General features: G+C 40.5%; 1 protein-coding gene across 1 annotated transcript in view; it reads left to right on the forward strand.

The window, feature by feature from the left end:
* rfc2 (replication factor C (activator 1) 2) overlaps positions 1 to 17,805 on the forward strand; it is a 60,747-nt gene that overhangs the window by 15,610 nt on the left and 27,332 nt on the right. The window contains exons 3-7 of the mRNA XM_073053812.1: positions 2,079 to 2,148; positions 12,206 to 12,247; positions 13,752 to 13,858; positions 15,709 to 15,810; positions 17,123 to 17,223. Of these exons, the coding sequence (XP_072909913.1) occupies positions 2,079 to 2,148; positions 12,206 to 12,247; positions 13,752 to 13,858; positions 15,709 to 15,810; positions 17,123 to 17,223 (422 nt within the window). The remainder of the gene's footprint in view (positions 1 to 2,078; positions 2,149 to 12,205; positions 12,248 to 13,751; positions 13,859 to 15,708; positions 15,811 to 17,122; positions 17,224 to 17,805) is intronic.

The following is a 17,805-nucleotide window of genomic DNA, read 5'->3' on the forward strand; positions in this document are numbered from 1 at the left end:
ACTCTTCGCTACATTTTAGCCTACAACATCTTGTTCAACACCATTGCTCTGCACAGACATCTGTAGTGGAGTTTTTCTGCTGTATAGAACCCCTTTGCCATAGCCATCAGTAAAGACAAGAACATAAGAGGGGTGACGTTGCGGGGCAGAAGAGGAACTCAAGTGGAAAACCTCCTCTGCATGGACAATATCATCATCTTGTGCTCTGATCTGAGGTTGGTTCACAGATTGATCAGTGCTGACTAGTTTCAGTTGGCATCGGGGCCAGGGTTAACTGCATGAAGAGCAAGACCATGCTTTTCAGCAACTGTCCTGACTGGTCCAGTGTCCCCTTCGCTGTTAGACCGATGGCATCGTAGCTGAAGGTGCTGGGGATCTCGTTTGGAGGGGCTGAAGCTTGCAGCAACAATTGACCAGTGGATTGGGAAGGTAAAACAGAAATTGGTCTGTGGGGAAGATATCCCCTATCAACTTGGTCATTAAGTGTGAGCTGTTCTCAGGGCTGCTCTACTTGGCATAGATGTGGCTTGTCCCCTGTTGCTCCACCTTGGCAATCAACCAAGTCATCTTCAGTTTCATCTAGTGATCCAAGATGGAGCGTGTTAGATGCATCACAATGCACATCCCTAGACAATGGGGGCAAATAAGTACAGAATGTCACCGTCACTCTGATGACCACCATCATGGGTGGCTGCATTAAGCTGTGTGCGGAGCCTAAGAATATGGACACCAATTACCATTATGTTTTGTGGTCCTATCTGTTCCCAGGATTGTGAAGAATATGTCTGGTCTTGTTGCCATGCAATGGCCCAGTCAGCTGGACATTGCTGCACTACTTTTCATGGAAAAGTTCTTCCAGGCCAACACCTTTGACCATGTCCATCAGGCATGGTCAGTATGGAATGTCTTGTGGACAGAGCAAGAGCGGGAATTGATAGACACAGTGGATGGTTTGCTCATCAGACCGTCCTGACCATCTGGCAGAGCACCTCATCACCAGACCTTGCCAATAGTCACCAAGACCTTCACTTGCTGGCAATGAGAGGGCCCTTCAAGTAAGATCCTTCTGTGTGCCTGGTCCATCACTCCCACAGTGAGATTACTGTAATGGTGACGAGTTGGTTGCTCACTTCTTTGGGGACTGGATCTGCGAAGAGGGTGTGCAGAAAATGAAAGGGCCTGTGTCACAATTATCCCAAGCAGCTGCATGACAGAGCACTCTGATCTACGGCTGATCAAGTGTTGCTGGCAGCTCATCTACTCAGTGAAAGATGCCCTTGATCCGCCCGAAAGTTGTTGATCTGCCAGCACGTTGAGATGTCTGTAGAGGAATGCTGCTGACTGACACATTCCACACTGCAGAGTGTGCGCTGAGGGACTCACTGAAGCTAGGTGCGGCCAGTTCAAGGGCTTGGTGAGGAAGGAGCATGGTGTTGGAGAGGGACAGGCCAGGTTGGATGTGGAAGCCCCTCATTGTAGTAGTGTACCACCCCATGGGGTTACATGAGTTGCATCGGGCCTATTGGTTTTAAGGAATTTAATAGACTAGTAGCGAAGTATTGACAATGGACATAAGAATGAAAAGGCACTGAATGGTTTATTTTGTAAATAATGCATTGTGGCGACCCACTTTCTGCGCAGGCGAACCAGCTCACAAATAGTCAGCGCACGGGGGGAGACTTTGGTAATGCACCTCTGATGTCATTTCTGCCCGGAGAGGGCAGGCGCTAGGGATTAAATGCCAGCACCACGAAGTTTGAATAAACTAGTCTTGAAATAACTTACCGACTGCATGTCGTCTTTAGCTCTGTATGTAGTACATTGCTACAGCATAAACTTAGTTTATTTTGATATAATAAAAATCTTTATCCGTTTACTTGATACATCTTCAATAAGTTTCCTCAGTCTCTTTTCATTATTTCTCAAATTCCCAAATCCCTTTTTTAAAAAAAAAATCAGTGTGATTTGCTTTGTGAAGTTTGTTTTAAACATCAACTTCAAAAAATTGTCAAAAGGCAATCATATCAAGCGGTCAAACTTGGATTTTAAGGTACTATGATTTTTCTTTGTTTGAACAGGGTTGAGAAGTACAGACCTTTGAAACTGAGTGAAGTAGTGGGAAATGAAGAAACAGTCAGTCGGCTGGAGGTAATTTTTTCGCATTTTTCTGCACTGTTTAAAGCCAAATTTCTCTTGACTGGTTGGGAACTTGATGAGCGAGGAAGAAACTAGGCTACATTTGTCGGACAAGGAAATTGATTTATTATTGTCAAATGTATTGAGATACGGTGAAAAAGTTTTTACATTCTACCCATACAGTTAATTTCATTACAACAGTACTACCTTTGTACAGGGGAAAACAGTAACAGTATGCAGAATAAAGTGCTACAGTCACAGTGCAGGCATACAATAAGGTGCAAGGCCATGATCAGTTAGATCAAGAGATCAAGTGTCCATCTTATCACACAAGAGGACTATTCAGTAGACCATGCATTCAGGTTTTTTTATTTCCTGTGTGATGATGGGGAGAAGAGAGAATGTCCAGGCTGGTTGGGTGGGTCTTTGGTTATACTGGCTACTTTACTAAGGTAGTGAAAAGTGTATACAGAGTCCATGGGTGGGAGGCTAGTTTTTGTGGTGTGGAAGCTATGCTGAGAATTAGAGCAGTTTGCAACACAATTGAAAAGCAGAATCAACAACATAATAATCTCCCAGTTACTACAGGGGAGCAGGAGGTTGCAGAGTGAGTTGGAATCAGTTCCTTGTGGACTTTATGCACCAATTTTAAAAAGCGAGCACAGCCTATCTGGACTTGTCTGCAGAGCAGATTACTTGGGTTAATAGTAAATAGGGCTAATTAGCAAACACTGATTTATTTTTTTTAAAGCAGGGTTTGAGTGGAGTGGCCATTGTTGGAGCAGCCATTGTGTTAGAGTGGTCAGGCTTTGGCTCAATAGGCTATGGCAAGAACAGGTGCAGGCTAAAACTTAAGTTTCAGAAGGAGCGGGAAATGGGAGAGATGCGTTTGAGCGCAGAGTTGATGGTGGAAGAAGGGAAGCCCCTTTGTTTAAAAAAGGATTACATCTCCTTCGTCCTGGAATGAAAAGCCTCATCCTGAGAGCAGATGCGGTGGAGACGGAGGAGTTGTGAGAAGGGGATTGCATTTTTGCAAGAGACAGGGTGGGAAGAGGAATAGTCCAGGTAGCTATGAGAGACATGGCATCTCTCCAATTTCCCGCACATCTGCCCTCACCCCATCTGCCCGCCACCCCACTTGGGATAGGGTTCCTCTTGTCCTCACCTACCACCCCACCAGCTTCCAACGTATAATTCTCCGTAACTTCCACCACCTCCAACGGGATCCCACTACTAAGCACATCTTTTCCTCCCCCCCCCTTTCTGCTTTCCGCAGGGATCGCTCCCTACGCGACTCCCTTGTCCACTCGTCCCCCCCACATCCCTTCCCACCGATCTCCCTCCTGGCACTTATCCTTGTAAGCGGAACAAGTGCTACACCTGCCCTTACACTTCCTTCCTCACCACTATTCAGGGCCCCAGACAGTCCTTACAGGTGAGGCGACACTTCACCTGTGAGTTGGCTGGTGTGGTATACTGCTCCCGGTGTGGCCTTTTATATATTGGTGAGACCCAACGCAGATTGGGAGACAGTTTTGCTGAACACCTACGCTCGGTCCGCCAGAGAAAGCAGGATCTCCCAGTGGCCACACATTTTAATTCCACGTCCCATTCCCATTCTGATATGTCTATCCATGGCCTTCTCTACTGTCAAAATGAATCCAAACTCAGGTTGGAGGAACAACACCTTATATGGAGGCTGGGTAGCCTCCAACCTGATGGCATGAACATTGACTTCTCTAACTTCTGTTAATGCCCCTCCTCCCCTTCTTACCCCATCCCTGACATATTTAGTTGTTTGGTTTTTTTTCACTCTCTCTGCCCATCACTCTGCCTGTTCTCCATCTCCCTCTTGTGCTGCCCCCTCCCCCTTTCTTTCTCCTGAGGCCTCCCGTCCCATGATCCTTTCCCTTCTCCAGCTCTGTGTCACTTTCGCCAATCACCTTTCCAGCTCTTAGCTTCATCCCACCCCCTCCGGTCTTCTCCTATCATTTCACATTTCCCCCTACTCCCACTACTTTCAAATCTCTTACTATCTTTCCTTTCAGTTAGTCCTGACGAAGGGTCACGGCCCGAAATGTCGACAGTGCTTCTTCCTATAGATGCTGCCTGCCCTGCTGTGTTCCACCAGCATTTTGAGTGTGTTGTAGAAAAATATTCTGGTTCAAAGGTAGATGTGAAAGAAATACATAGGGACCGATTCAAGTGGCACTGGCAGCAGCTATTGTGGAAGAGGGCTGTTATGTTGGGGCAGGGTTTCTTTGGACTGCTGGTACCCTTTTCCTGGCAAATTATTTTACTAGGTTTATTCACAGGACCTTCAACTAATCGGGGGGGGGGGTGAACTGGATGCTTAATAAGTCAAAGAAACTGTGAATGAGTAGTGGCACAATGTAGTAAAGGGTGAATGGATATCAAAGTGTGACGGAGGGTAGAAATTCGAACCAGTGTAAGCTTTAATCTGAAAGTACATAACATTTGCAACCAGGTAGATAAGTTGAAGGCACGTGGATGAATGAAAAATGGAGGGCTATGTGGGAGGGAAGGGTTAGATTGATCTTAGAGTAGGTTAAATGGTTGGCATAGCATTGTGGGCTGAAGGGCCTGTACTGAACTGTAGTGTTCTATGTTCTAAATATAAATGAATGAATTTGATTTAATAACTATTGAAGAGATGTGATTACAAAGTGACCCATACTAGGAACTTGGTCTTTCAGTTTATTTGATATCCCAAAAATGGGCAAAAAGTGGTTGATAGTGTTTTCAAGTAAGAAAAGTGATACCGTGCTGGTGAGTAGTGAGTATAGATGCATTGTTTTGTAGTGTGGAATTGGTTTGAGTAGAAATGGGGAATAACAGAGGAAAGGTGTCACTGTTGAGATTGGCCATAGACTTGCAGTATATTGACTCGTGATAGGATGAAGCATAAGTGGGAAATGGAAGGCACAGGAAGGATATACAATTAATGTAAGTGATTTTAAACTGTACACTGATTGAACTAGCATAGCAAAGGCACTGTGAGAGGAATTTATGAAGTATTTAGGAGCTGTTTCTTGGAGTAATGTGTTGGAGAACTCACCTGGAAACAGATTATTTTATATTTTGTCATACTAAATAAAGTAGAATTAGTAAGAGATCTTGTTAGCAATGAAACTACAGAGAAATGATCATAACATGGTCGAAGTCAACATACACTTTGAGAGTGAACAAAACAGTTTAAAACGAGTGTCCTCAAATTAATTGTTGGCTAAAATGAACTGGAACAATAAGCTGACAGAGAAGTCTGTAGAAAAGTGGTGCCAGCTACTTAAAAAGCTATTCTAGGTAAAAATTTATATCAATCAAAAAGAGGGATTCATTGAGGAAAAAGTGTTTGTAGTTAATATTAAAATAAATTAAGGAAATACCAAGTAATCTGTGGCAATGAGTTCTATAGATTCACCATCCTCTGGCTAAAGGAATTCCTCCTCATCTTTGTTCTAAATGGACATTGTTCTAAGGCTGAGCTGTATGGGCCTAGATTCTCGCATTATTTGAAACTCCATGTCCTCTTTATTGAGGCCTTTCAATATTTGGTAGGTTTCAATGAGATCACCCCATATTCTTCTAAACTCCCGCGAATACATGACCAGAGCCATCAAATATTCCTGATAAGTTGACCCTTTCATATCTGGGATCATTCTTGTAATCCTGCTCTGAGGAATTGAGGATATATTAAAAAAAATCATTTTGAACCTATGTAACCTCTGGCTAAAAGAATAATTGGGACTGAACAGGAATTTTTGAACTGAAGTAAACTCTGTCTTCAGCAGTTAGAAAACAAACCGGCTTATACTGGCTCCCTTTTAATTCGCAGAGGGACATTAGGAATTTGATAAGTAATACTTTGTACCTTTGTCTGAGTAAAGGGGAGGAGGACTCACCGATAAGGACAGAAATGAACATCTGTCTGTAATTAAGTCAGGGCCTTGTAAAGGAAATAACTGATAAGGACTGGACAGTACATCCCTCTGTAATTAAACCTTGATTTAGTGGACACTCTTATCTATAACTAAGGTTTGCACCAACAGACTTGGTGGGTGTACCAGTTCAAATGACATCTTGCAACAGTGATGTATGGGTCTTAGTATAGACTTAGTATCTATAAATATACAGCTGTAACCTGACTGAATTAGGCCACTCGTCAGAGTGACATGCCTTCCCTTTAACATCTGGGTCTAAAACTCCTGCAGGAGAGTGCGCAATAAACTGTGGTGATGAGAAGAAGCTGGTCTCCCAAGTTTTATTCAGACTCAACGTTAATACCTCTGGATTCTCTCCAATGCCAGTGCATCCTTTCTTGGATATGGGGCCTGGGTCTTCATAATGGAGGACATTACAAGCATCTCCAGGATAACAAATAGGCTATCTTCAAATAGGAAAGAAGAGCTTGCAACAATCCTTAATAAGGACAAAATCTTGGAGAAATGAATAAGGTGACATGGTAGTGTTACGTACCCCGTAACTGGGTCACTTACCAGCAAAGATAGAGAGGTCCGTTGAAGTCTGACGGTACTATTTTTAACAGTATTTATTGATAAAAATACACAAAAAATAATATCAATGCAAACATACAGATAAAATACATCATCAATACTAAATCTAAAAGCGCGAGTATAATAATAATCAATAAGAAATAGCTCTATCGTTGTCTAGGGGATAATGTATTGTCCGATGGAAATATAAAAGTCACTCAAGTTCATTCAGGCTGCAGCTTTTGGTTGGAGTCAAGAGAGAGAGAGATTTTGGGAACTTGCCCTATTTGTCCTTTTTATGATGTCGATCCTTCGAAATGTCGTCGGTGTCCTTTTCCTTTTAGCTAAGCCGTCTTCCGTGGTCAGTCCCACCAATTCCAAGGCAAATGGAAAAGGACGCACGTGGGCTTTCTACCGGCTGTCGCTATTACGCTGTCACGGGTTTTCTAGCGTTTCTCCTGGTGCGTCTGAAGGGGTTGTTCCCCAGACCTTCTTTTATCCTTACTCACCGGGTCTCAGATGTCAATCAGGTTGGGATGATGCCACCCCCCCCCCCCCCCCCCCAACCAGCCCACGTTGCTCATTCCTTGAGGGCGTCGATGAATAGCACAGTGCTCAATACACAATTCCGTCTCCAAGAGACAATGGCCGTTTCCCGTGGCTTTGTATCGTTGAGGGGCCAGGACATTCCAAACCCCCTGTGGATTCTGCATCTCTCTCTCATTTCCTGGGTTTCCTGACCTGAATTAATAGCGATCTTGCGATTCTCAAAAAGGAGGGGGCTACTTTGTACCCTTCGGCCCCTCAGAGTTGGGGCACAGGCGTAACAGTAGTGTACTGGTTAGTGTAACGCTATTACAGCACCAGTGACTTTTGTTTAATACTGCTGTCTGCAAGACGTTTGTACCATCTCCCTGTGTAGATTAACCTTAGTGGGTTATTGAGCTGAAGGGCCTTTTACTGTGTTGTATCTCTAAGTAAAATATGATTTTAAAAATGGGACTGAAAGCAGACAAGTTACGAGAATTTTATGGCTGGATTCCCAAGACATTAAAGGAAGTGGGTACAAAGATAGAACTATTGGTTGAAATTTGCATTCTGAGAATATATCAGCAATTAGAATACTACAAATGTGCTTTGTTTTGAATTGTGCAAACCATAGGCTACTTAGTTTAACTTGTGTTGGGAAGGTGCTGAAGTTTATAATCAAGGAAGGTATAGCCATTAGAATAGCTTAATGTAATCAAACCACATCAATGTGATTTTGTGAAAGGAAAATCAATAGTACTAAGTGCTAGCAAGGACACACCTGGTGTACCGTGTGCAGTTTTGGCTTTTTATTTTAATAGATATACTAGCATTAGAGACCAAAAGAAACAGAATTAGTCACTTGAGCAAGTGTAAAGATATTTGAGAAGGTGAGCATATAGTTCGAAAAAGCAAACAGTATTCTGGATCAAATGACTTTAATTCTCCTTATCACTTCATCAAAACTCAAATGGGAAAAAATGATTGAAGTTTATATGTGGACATCTTGAAGGTATTTGACCAAGTAAGTTCTATATAATATTCATTAAAGTTTTTCAAAAAAATCACTGGAAATCTGTAAAAAGTTAGTCTATTGTTTAAGAAGGAAAAAAGACGACAAAGCAAAACAGCTAACTATAGGTGTGTTAGCATAATATCGTATTAGTAAGCTGCCTGGATCATTTAGAGAAGCTTAAAGTAATCAAAGCAAGTCAACATGGCTTTGTAAATTATACTTGACAATTTGCCAGAGTTCTGCAAGGTTGCAAAAGCAGAGATGGCAGCCAGAAACTTATACATGTTGTAAATTTGGAACTTTGGAAGGCAGTTGACAAGCTGTCATGTGAAATGTGGTGTATAAGATCTCATGGCATTAGAAGTGTGTTAGAGTGAATTCCAGATTGGTTATCAAATAGAAGGTAAAGAAGGAAAATATAAGGGTCTTTTTCATGCTGGAATGATGTAACCAGTAGATACTCCAAGTTTCACTTTGTGGCCCTGAATTATGACTTGTGTTGATGGCCTGGATGAGCTGTGATATTTAGAATCTGCAGCAGGATAGGGATGGGTTGAGAGATCAAATGAAACTTGGCAAGTGGAGTTTGAGCAATCCTGTACAGTCATGCACTTCAGTTAGAGGAATCTAAAGGCAGATGTAGATGAACAGAGTTATAAAGATCCAAGTGTTCTTGTGCATAAGTTGCAAAGAATTAGGCCAGAGCAGCAAATTACATATTGGCCTTTACTGCAAGAAAGTTGGACATTAGAAACTAGGAGGTGTTGTACAAGGTACCAGTAAGGCTACATGTGGAGTATTCCAAACAGTTTTATTTCCCTTATTTATGGAAGGCCATACCGGTATTGAAGGTACTCAAACACAGATTTAGTAATGTAATTCTGGAATGGTTGGCTTGTCACAAATGAGTAAACAAAATTCAGTTATGCAGTTTTTGAATTTTGGGAATAAGGGATGATTTTATTGAAACATAGGAGATCCTAAAAGGGGGCTACAAAAAGAGTGTAGATGTCATTAAAAGGAGACTCCTGAGTGAGTGAGATTGAAGATTTAGGGAGCAGTCATTTAAAATTGAGGTGCTGCGGGAAGGAGGTGGGGAGGCAGCTTCTTGCAGGGGTTGGTGAATCTTTGGAATTCTCTAGCCCAGTGGTTGGTTATATCATTTGGAAATTTAAAGACAAAGCAGATACATTTTTGAAAGATCAGAGGTCAAATGATGAGGCCAAACTCAGATTGGAGGAGCAGCACCTCGTATTGTGTCTTTCTCCAACATCCAGTAATCTCTCCCTCCTCTTTCCTCCACCTCTTTTATTCCCCATTCTGGTTACCCTTTCACGCTTTCTTCTCACCTACCCTTCTCCCTCTGGTGCCTCTCTTCATGCCCTTTTTTTCCAAGATCCACTATCCTCTTCTATCAGGTTCCTCCTCCTTCAGCCCTTTATCTGTTCCACCTATCCCCTCTCAGCCTCTTGCTTCACCCCCTTCTCTCATCCACTCCCCTTCCTTATCGCCTAGTCTCAACTATCACTTCCTGTACCTATGTTGCATTAAGTTGACGATTGGTTTGGACACCAGTGAGGTAACAAGGAAGAAAAGTTAGGGAAAAACGTTATTTTCAGATGGAGAAAATAGCAAAGATAATGAAGGACAGAGATGACAGCCATAGAGGAAGCTTCACTTTGTGCTGATCATCGCTTTATTTCTAGCAAATGTCAAACATTAACATTATGCTTAGTGACAGGAGCAGACAACCACTGTTCAATTATCGCATTTCTAGCAATAACCAGTTAAAGTTGCCGCTTTTAACATGGATTAGCAAACACTTATTTGTTACATACATCCTGTTTAATTTTAGATGATTAACTTTTTTAACAATTTAGTCTATTTCACCAGATTTGGATAATTTTGTAGCATTGGGCCTTATTGCAGTATATCTTCCTGAAAATCTGAGCATTTGAAAGGTTACTTTGATCACGATGTATAGTTAAACAATGTTGGAAAAAGTTTGATTTTTTTTTTGGTGGAAAGCAAGATATAACCTTATAACAATTATAGCACAGAAATAGGCCATCTTGGCCCTTCTAGTCTGTGCCGAACACTTACTCTCACCTAGTCCCACCTATCTGCACTCAGCCATAACCCTCCATTCCTTTCCTGTCCATATTCCTATCCAATTTTACTTTAAATGACAATATCGAACCTGCCTCTACTACTTCTACTGGAAGCTCGTTCCACACAGCTACCACTCTCTGAATAAAGAAGTTCCCCCTCATGTTACCCCTAAACTTTTGCCCCTTAACTCAAATCAATATGAACAAGCTATTCATTTTGCCTCCTTTGCGTTTGTGTGGAGCTGTTGTATGTAGAGTTGCATTATTTGTTTGGCTCTTAGTAACATACTTCTTACAGACATATAAGGTTTTTTTGGCTGTCTTCTACTTCTAATTATGTTCTGTAGCTCCATTTGGGAGGAAACCATTGTTTCAAGATGCAAGGCGGTTTAGGAACAATATTTGCATTCCCAAAGTCAGGCTAGCGTATTGCTTTTCTACATAGGTTGATTGTGCAGAGGTGTACCTAATAAAGTGTCTGCTGATGGTATGTTTGTGGTCTTCTGCGTTGTAACCCATACACTTCAAGCTTTGACATGTGCATTCAGAAATGCTCTTCTGCACACTGCTATTATAGAGCATGGTTATTTGAGTTAGTCGCCTTCCTGTCAGCTTGAACAACTCTGGCCATTCTCCTCTGACCTCTCATTAACAAGGCATTTTCATCCACAGAACTACCGCTCACTGGATTTTTTTGGTTTTATGCACCATTCTCTATAACTCTAGCTGTGCATGAAGGTCCCAGGGAATCAGCAATTTCTGAGATACACAAACCACCCTGTCTGACACCAACAATTATTCGATGGTCAAATTCACTAGGATCCCATTTCTTCCCCATTCTGATATTTGATCTGAACAACAACTGAACCTCTTGACTATGTCTGCATGCTTTTATGCATTGAGTTGCTGCCACGTCAATAATGAGCAGGTAGCTACTGAGTGTAGAGAAGCACTGGCTGGCTTTCGCACCTGAACAATACAGTGCAGAATGGTGGCAGTGCATCTGACATCTTTTGCAATTGGATGGAGCAAAGTTTCCATTATATCATGACCTGAGGGATCAGGTGTACTTTGTTCAGTTTTATGCTACCAATAGCTGATACATCTAGTGGGGCCTCATTAATTCAAATGAGGTTGCCGACCTTCAAATATTTGTTTTATAAATAGTATTTTAATATAAAGATTCATTAAAATACATCCAAATGTTTAAAACTTTGTAGATTTTTTAGTTTAATAATTGTTTTTCATTTGTCTTTGTTATTGGTTCAGGTCACAGGAATTCATCTTTATGGAATTAATACATCACTACCAAAACAGTTTGAAATACAGAATAAAAATTAACTCTTCAGGAATTTATTTAGGTAAAGATACCCAAATAATCTCAAAATCTGAAAGAAACAACAAATTTTAGATAGATAGATAGATAGATAGATACTTTATTCATCCCCATGGGGAAATTCAACATTTTTTCCAATGTCCCATACACTTGTTGTATCCCATCAATGATTGTCAAGGGTTTGTGTTACTGATAATGTGATATGGATGGTTTTGTAGGCTGTAACAAGTGAGTGTACTCTTCTGTACACAATGTAACAGGTCTTTAGTGTTTGCCTATTTTTTTTTTACTTAGTCTGCTGTGCTCCATGGAGTAACCATAGTCAGTTCAGTAAGATGTTGAACCAAGAAGTCCCATGATCGCATGCACAGGAACAGGCCACAATAATTTCTGTTGCAATGAATGCCAAGTGAGCAATGTGTTGAATTTATAGCTCATTATTGCGTGTTAATTTAACATTTCATCGTGATATATTTGAAAGCTCTGCAATATGCAGAATTGCAGAACTTGTAAATAAATACTGGTTGCAGTTAATTGAGAAATTCCATTTCATCACTTTCAACAGGTTTTTGCCAGAGAAGGAAATGTACCAAACATCATTATTGCAGTGAGTTTGAATTATCTTTCTTTTTCTTAAATGAATGTATAATAACATATTGAGCTGAATTTTGAAACAACTTAAATTGTGAGAAAGACAGATGTGACCACTGTGAAGATGTGACAAATGTGAAGAATAATTATGTTCCAATCTTCAAGAAAAGGAACTTGGTTATCTTTATAAGTTGTGATAGATTCATTATATTCATTGTGTACGTTACGTCATCTTTTCTGTCCCTGGATTTATGTATCTATTGTTCATGTCATTTGATTTTTCTACACTGATGATTGTCCATCGTTTCTTGCTCTAGTACATTTCACGTACAACAGTTTTGCTTGTTCTCATTGGTTTGACAGGAATTGCTGCTATTTTTACATTCATCTCATTCCTTTTGATTAAGAGTATGTCCGTTTTCTTTAAACATGGCACAAGTTTTCCAGCAGCCAAATTACCTGAGTTGAGGAGGGGGTTGGTAGTGACCCAGGTTGTGTTGCCTTTGTTAAAACCTTCTTTTGCCCATTCTGCACCTGTGCATGTAAATTTCTCCTGATAGTCTAAGCATTTATTTGCATGTAACTAAAGTGTTTACATAGTACTATTAATTCATAATGTTGAGGCCACTATGCTTGCGAAATCCAGTACTGACATTGATGGAAAGCCATTGTTGACTTTTCTCATATTTTGTTTCTCTAATGGGTGAAGATCTTTAACTGCCACTATTTTTAGTATATGTACAATTCCTTTAGTCATTTGGAAAAATAACTGAAATACCACTTTGCCTGTTAGGAATGAGAATTGCTCCCCTTTGTCTAGGAAATGTATGTTGAAGCTGACTTATTGGGAAAGACACAACTTTCATTATACAGCAGGAGGCATTTAGTGTACTAGTAGTAGTGTTGTTGCATTAGAAGGACAGATGTATACAGTTGCTACTAATTCAATTAATTTAGTAACAGTTTTATTCTATCTTTTAAAATGCGCAACTTGGGTTTTATTTATTCAGGATGCGTGGGTGGTGTTGGCTATTTAAACATTTATTGCTAAATTGCCCAAAACTGAGTGACTAGCCAGGCCAGATCTGGCAGTTATTAATTAATCATGTTTTTTTGGCTCTGGTGTCTCTTTTAAGCCAGACTATTTCCTCCTTGAAAGGATATTATGAATTAGAATTTTTATATTAATTTTAATACAATTACTGATATTATTTACTTATTTCAGATTCAATTAGTTTTCCTAGCAGCTATAGAAGAAATGAAACTCTTAAATGGATTATTAATCTTAGTCACTGCATACAACTAACTGGAGCATATGCTACTATATCTAAACAATCATCATATTTATCTTCCAAGTAACAATCAAATTTCTTTTTGTATTTATTAAGAGAATTTGTTGTTGCTGAATGCCAGTTCTAAGTGCCTTTCCTCAGCTTCTGTGTCCTGATTCTATTTTGAGTGAATTGCTTAATCTTTTGCTTACTTTTAGTTGTTAGTCATTTATTTCTAACTTTACCCAGGGTCCACCTGGCACTGGAAAAACAACCAGCATCTTGTGCTTGGCACGGGCACTTTTGGGTCCTGCACTAAAAGATGCTGTGCTTGAACTCAATGCTTCAAATGATCGGTAAGATTTTTAAAATTTATCTGAATATAATATCAGGCCTAAACTGCCAGTGACAGCAAGGCAGATCAAAAAGATATTTTTACCTATTCTAGTTGTGACTTCAAAGTAAAGAAATAGGTTTTAAGAGGGGAAAGGAAGCGTTTTAAAAACAAGTCTGGTACCTGTCATCAATCAGCTTAAGTGTTATTGGTAAAAGGGGGTAGAAAGAAACCTCGTATATCCATATCCATTTCGAGGCACAGCAAAGTGTTTTACAACCAACAAAATACTGTGATATGTAATTATTTTGTTATGTAGGAGATAGTGGGCAATTTGTGCACAGTTAGCCCACCAGTAGTTATTGATACTGTCCCAAGATACAAGTTCCAATACCTCGGGTATCTGAAACCCTCTCTCCTGCACCATTGCTCAAGCCACATATTCATCCGAACTATTCTGCTGTTCCTACCCTGGCTAGCACATGGCACGTGAAGTAACCTGGAGCTTACCTTAGAGGTCCTACATTTTTAATTTATCTCCTAGCTCCCTAAATTCAGCTTGGAGTGCCATGTCCCACTATTTTCCCGTATCCCACTACAACAACTGGCTATTCACCTTCCTCTTCCAAAATGCCCTGCCTGTGGGTGCTCCAAAACATCCCTGACCCTTGCACCCAGGAGGTAGCACACCAACAAGGAGCCTTACCTACAGCCACAGAAACTCCTGCCTATTCCCCCACCATGCAATTCCCCACAGCTATAGCTCTTCTACTCTTTCTCCTGCCCTCTTGTGCGGTAGAGCCACTCATGGTTCCATGATCCTTGCTACTGCTGCCTTCCCCTGTGAGCCATCCCCCCCCCCCCCCCCCCCAAACAGCATCTAAAGCTGACTAGCTGTTTTAAGACAACAAAACCATGTCATTAGAGCAGAATTAAGCCATTCAGCCAGTTGAGTACCGTAGATTCCGGATTATAAGCCGCTACTTTTTTCCCACATTTTGAACAGCTTTGAACTCTGCGGCCTTTAATCCAGAGCAGCTAATACATGGTTTTTTTTCATGCCGCCTCGTAAACATTTTGCCTCGTAACAGTAGACCAATAAAATTGATGAGTAGTTCACAGAGGTCCAATGAAATTGTACGATAAATCAAGCACACTTTCACAATTAAATTATTGTAAATCAGTCATTTGTACTCACCCTCATCAACATGGAAAACACTCGGAAGAAAAGCACATCAGACCCGAGCACATCAGACCCGAGCGAAAACGCTGCTTTTAAGTTAAAGGCGATCAATAACTTTTCCTGGTAGGCTGCAGTATATATATTTTTACCAGTCGCTAGGAGATATTGGAATGTTGTTCGTGCTGTTCAGTAAAAAAGTATATGCAACGTAATTTGTGTTACCGATACGTATGTATATTTAAAAGTAGCCGTATTACAGGCACGGTTCGAAAAAAAGCATTTGCAATATATATTTGTTTGTTACCATATGGATTTAATTAAAAGTTAAAAAATCCTCACGTGTAATATCTTTCTGTGTAAATATCTCATATTACAACGTGGGACACCTGCGGCCGAAAATCCGGTGCGGCCTAAAATCCGGTGCGGCCTGTACAAGTAAAAAATTGTTTTTATTTCTAAAATTAGAGCCAGCGGCTTTTAATCAGGTGCGCTCTGTAGTCCGGAATCTACGGTAATCTTCCATTCGATCATGGTGATTTATTTTCCTTCTCAACCGCAATTCTCCTGCCTTTGCCCTGTAACCTTTGGAGGGAGATGACCACAGGGGACTGTTGCACATTTTCAAATACTTGATAGGGCTTGCTTTAACAAAGACTTGATGTAATTATGACTTGCCTTTTTTTTTGCAGAGGTATCGATGTGGTGAGAAACAAAATTAAAATGTTTGCACAGCAGAAGGTTACGCTACCAAAAGGTCGTCACAAAATCATCATCCTGGATGAAGCAGACAGGTGAGAGGATTTGGGTATTTAAATGTAAAATGCCATGATTTAATTTGTAGCATAACCGAGGGCCAGGCACCAACTGCACCTTGACATGGAAATTGGAGATCTTCCCCTGCCACCCATCCAATTGTGCATTTTTGACAGTGTTAAAAGCATCAACCAGTTAACCAGAAAGTATTGTAAAATTCTGGCCTCAGAAAGTAACTGCAGTGCTTCTCTTTGTTCCTGACAGTTCGAAAGCCCATGTTTACATCATTGGGATGGTGTTTGTGCATCACAGTGGTGCAGTAGTTAATTCAGATTTGATCCTAACCTTCAATGTTGTTTGTGTGGCATTTGCATTTTCTCCCTGTGGTGCTGTGAGTTTCCCAAGTTCTCAGATTTCCTCTCACATCCCAAGAACACATTGGTGGGTTAATTGGCTCTTAGCGCAAGTGGGGAGTTGATGAACTTGTGAGAATAATTAAAGGAGAACAGGCCTACCCTGACAGCCAGTGTAGTGTCAAAAGGCTAAATAGCCTATTCCAATGTTGGAGGCTGATATGAGATGTAGGACAGGATCAGAGACATCAAGTAAATTGAGCAATATTATACCTGCCTTTCTTGATAATTTTTAAAATTTACTGTCAAAGGCCAATAATTTCCACAGTAGCTAAGGACATTTACGGGCTGCTGACTGCAAAAACTACCTGTTGCTGTGGCACTTAACCTCTAGCTCTGACTTGTGCCACCCTTTTGAATTGTTGGTAACAGATATCTTTCATCTGAAACATTAAACTTGAGGTCTCATATGCCCAGTTAGAGGATGTGTAAGATTCTATAGCACAAGTTAAAGAGTGCATAGGTTTCCTGAAATGCGAGCCAAAGTTCATTTCTCAAACTAAAAGAAAATGCAGATTAGCTGATTATCCCATAGGGCCAAACTATAGATATTAAAACGTGCTACAACAAAATGTTTATGGAATGCTTTTGGAGGTGTGAAAGGAGTGCCAAATGAATATAAGAATCTAAGAGCAAAGAATCTTATGTTTCTATTATGGGTAGAGGTATATACTTCCACATTTTGCCAAAAGCATAGCCTCCATTTGGAGGAGCATATCACCTTTGCAATTGCCGGCAGTAAAACCATTGTTGACAGTAAAGTAAATATGTTTTGAGTGAAGCAGGCATCAGCTTGTGTAAATGACTAGCCAGTGCTGTCACTGAGCACTGAATCTCTCTCTAGATGTACTTGCCTAGTTCATGCAGACAGGGAGGACTGAATATAGGGTGAAGAAAATAAATTCATGCTATGTTTAGTTTTCTGTCTGACTTGCAGTATGACAGATGGAGCCCAACAAGCCCTAAGGAGGACAATGGAGATTTATTCTAAAACTACACGGTTTGCACTGGCTTGCAATGCTTCAGATAAAATCATAGGTAGGTTTATGGTAATCTAATTATCTATTACTAAATATGTTTCTGGAGACATTGCTTTGACTATCATTGTATTTTTGGATACATGGCTCATTTTGTCTTGTAGTTTTAATCAGATTTAAAAGCGGTGTTATGTCTTTCCCAGTTTATATACAGTAGATTCTGATTAATTGGGCAATCAGTTAGTCAGGGCAGCCACTTATTTGAGACAATTCTTAAGGAACAAAAACTAATCAAGAAAATAGCAGGGATTTCCTTCAATTTTTTGAGACATTTTGCTGCTTAATTGGAAGTAGGAGGTTGTTGCTGAACAGTTTCTAACTAGTGTCAGTCACATGCATTCGTATGGCTGATAGACACTGTGCTTAGAGTGGACAGTTTTTAAAGGCTAGGTGTCTGTGCTGATTATGTTCATTTGCAGTCAATCACAAGAACATGGCAGTGTACACTGGATGAATTCCTCCATCGATAACTATTAGGAATTAATACACAGTTTTTATAGTACTGTAGTGGTATTGGTAATGTTCTAATTTGTTATTTCATTTAAATGCATCATTTGTTACTCATTTAAATGGTAGTTTGTCT

The sequence above is a fragment of the Hemitrygon akajei genome, chromosome 8, assembly GCF_048418815.1.
Source record: "Hemitrygon akajei chromosome 8, sHemAka1.3, whole genome shotgun sequence".
Classification (NCBI taxonomy): domain Eukaryota; kingdom Metazoa; phylum Chordata; class Chondrichthyes; order Myliobatiformes; family Dasyatidae; genus Hemitrygon; species Hemitrygon akajei.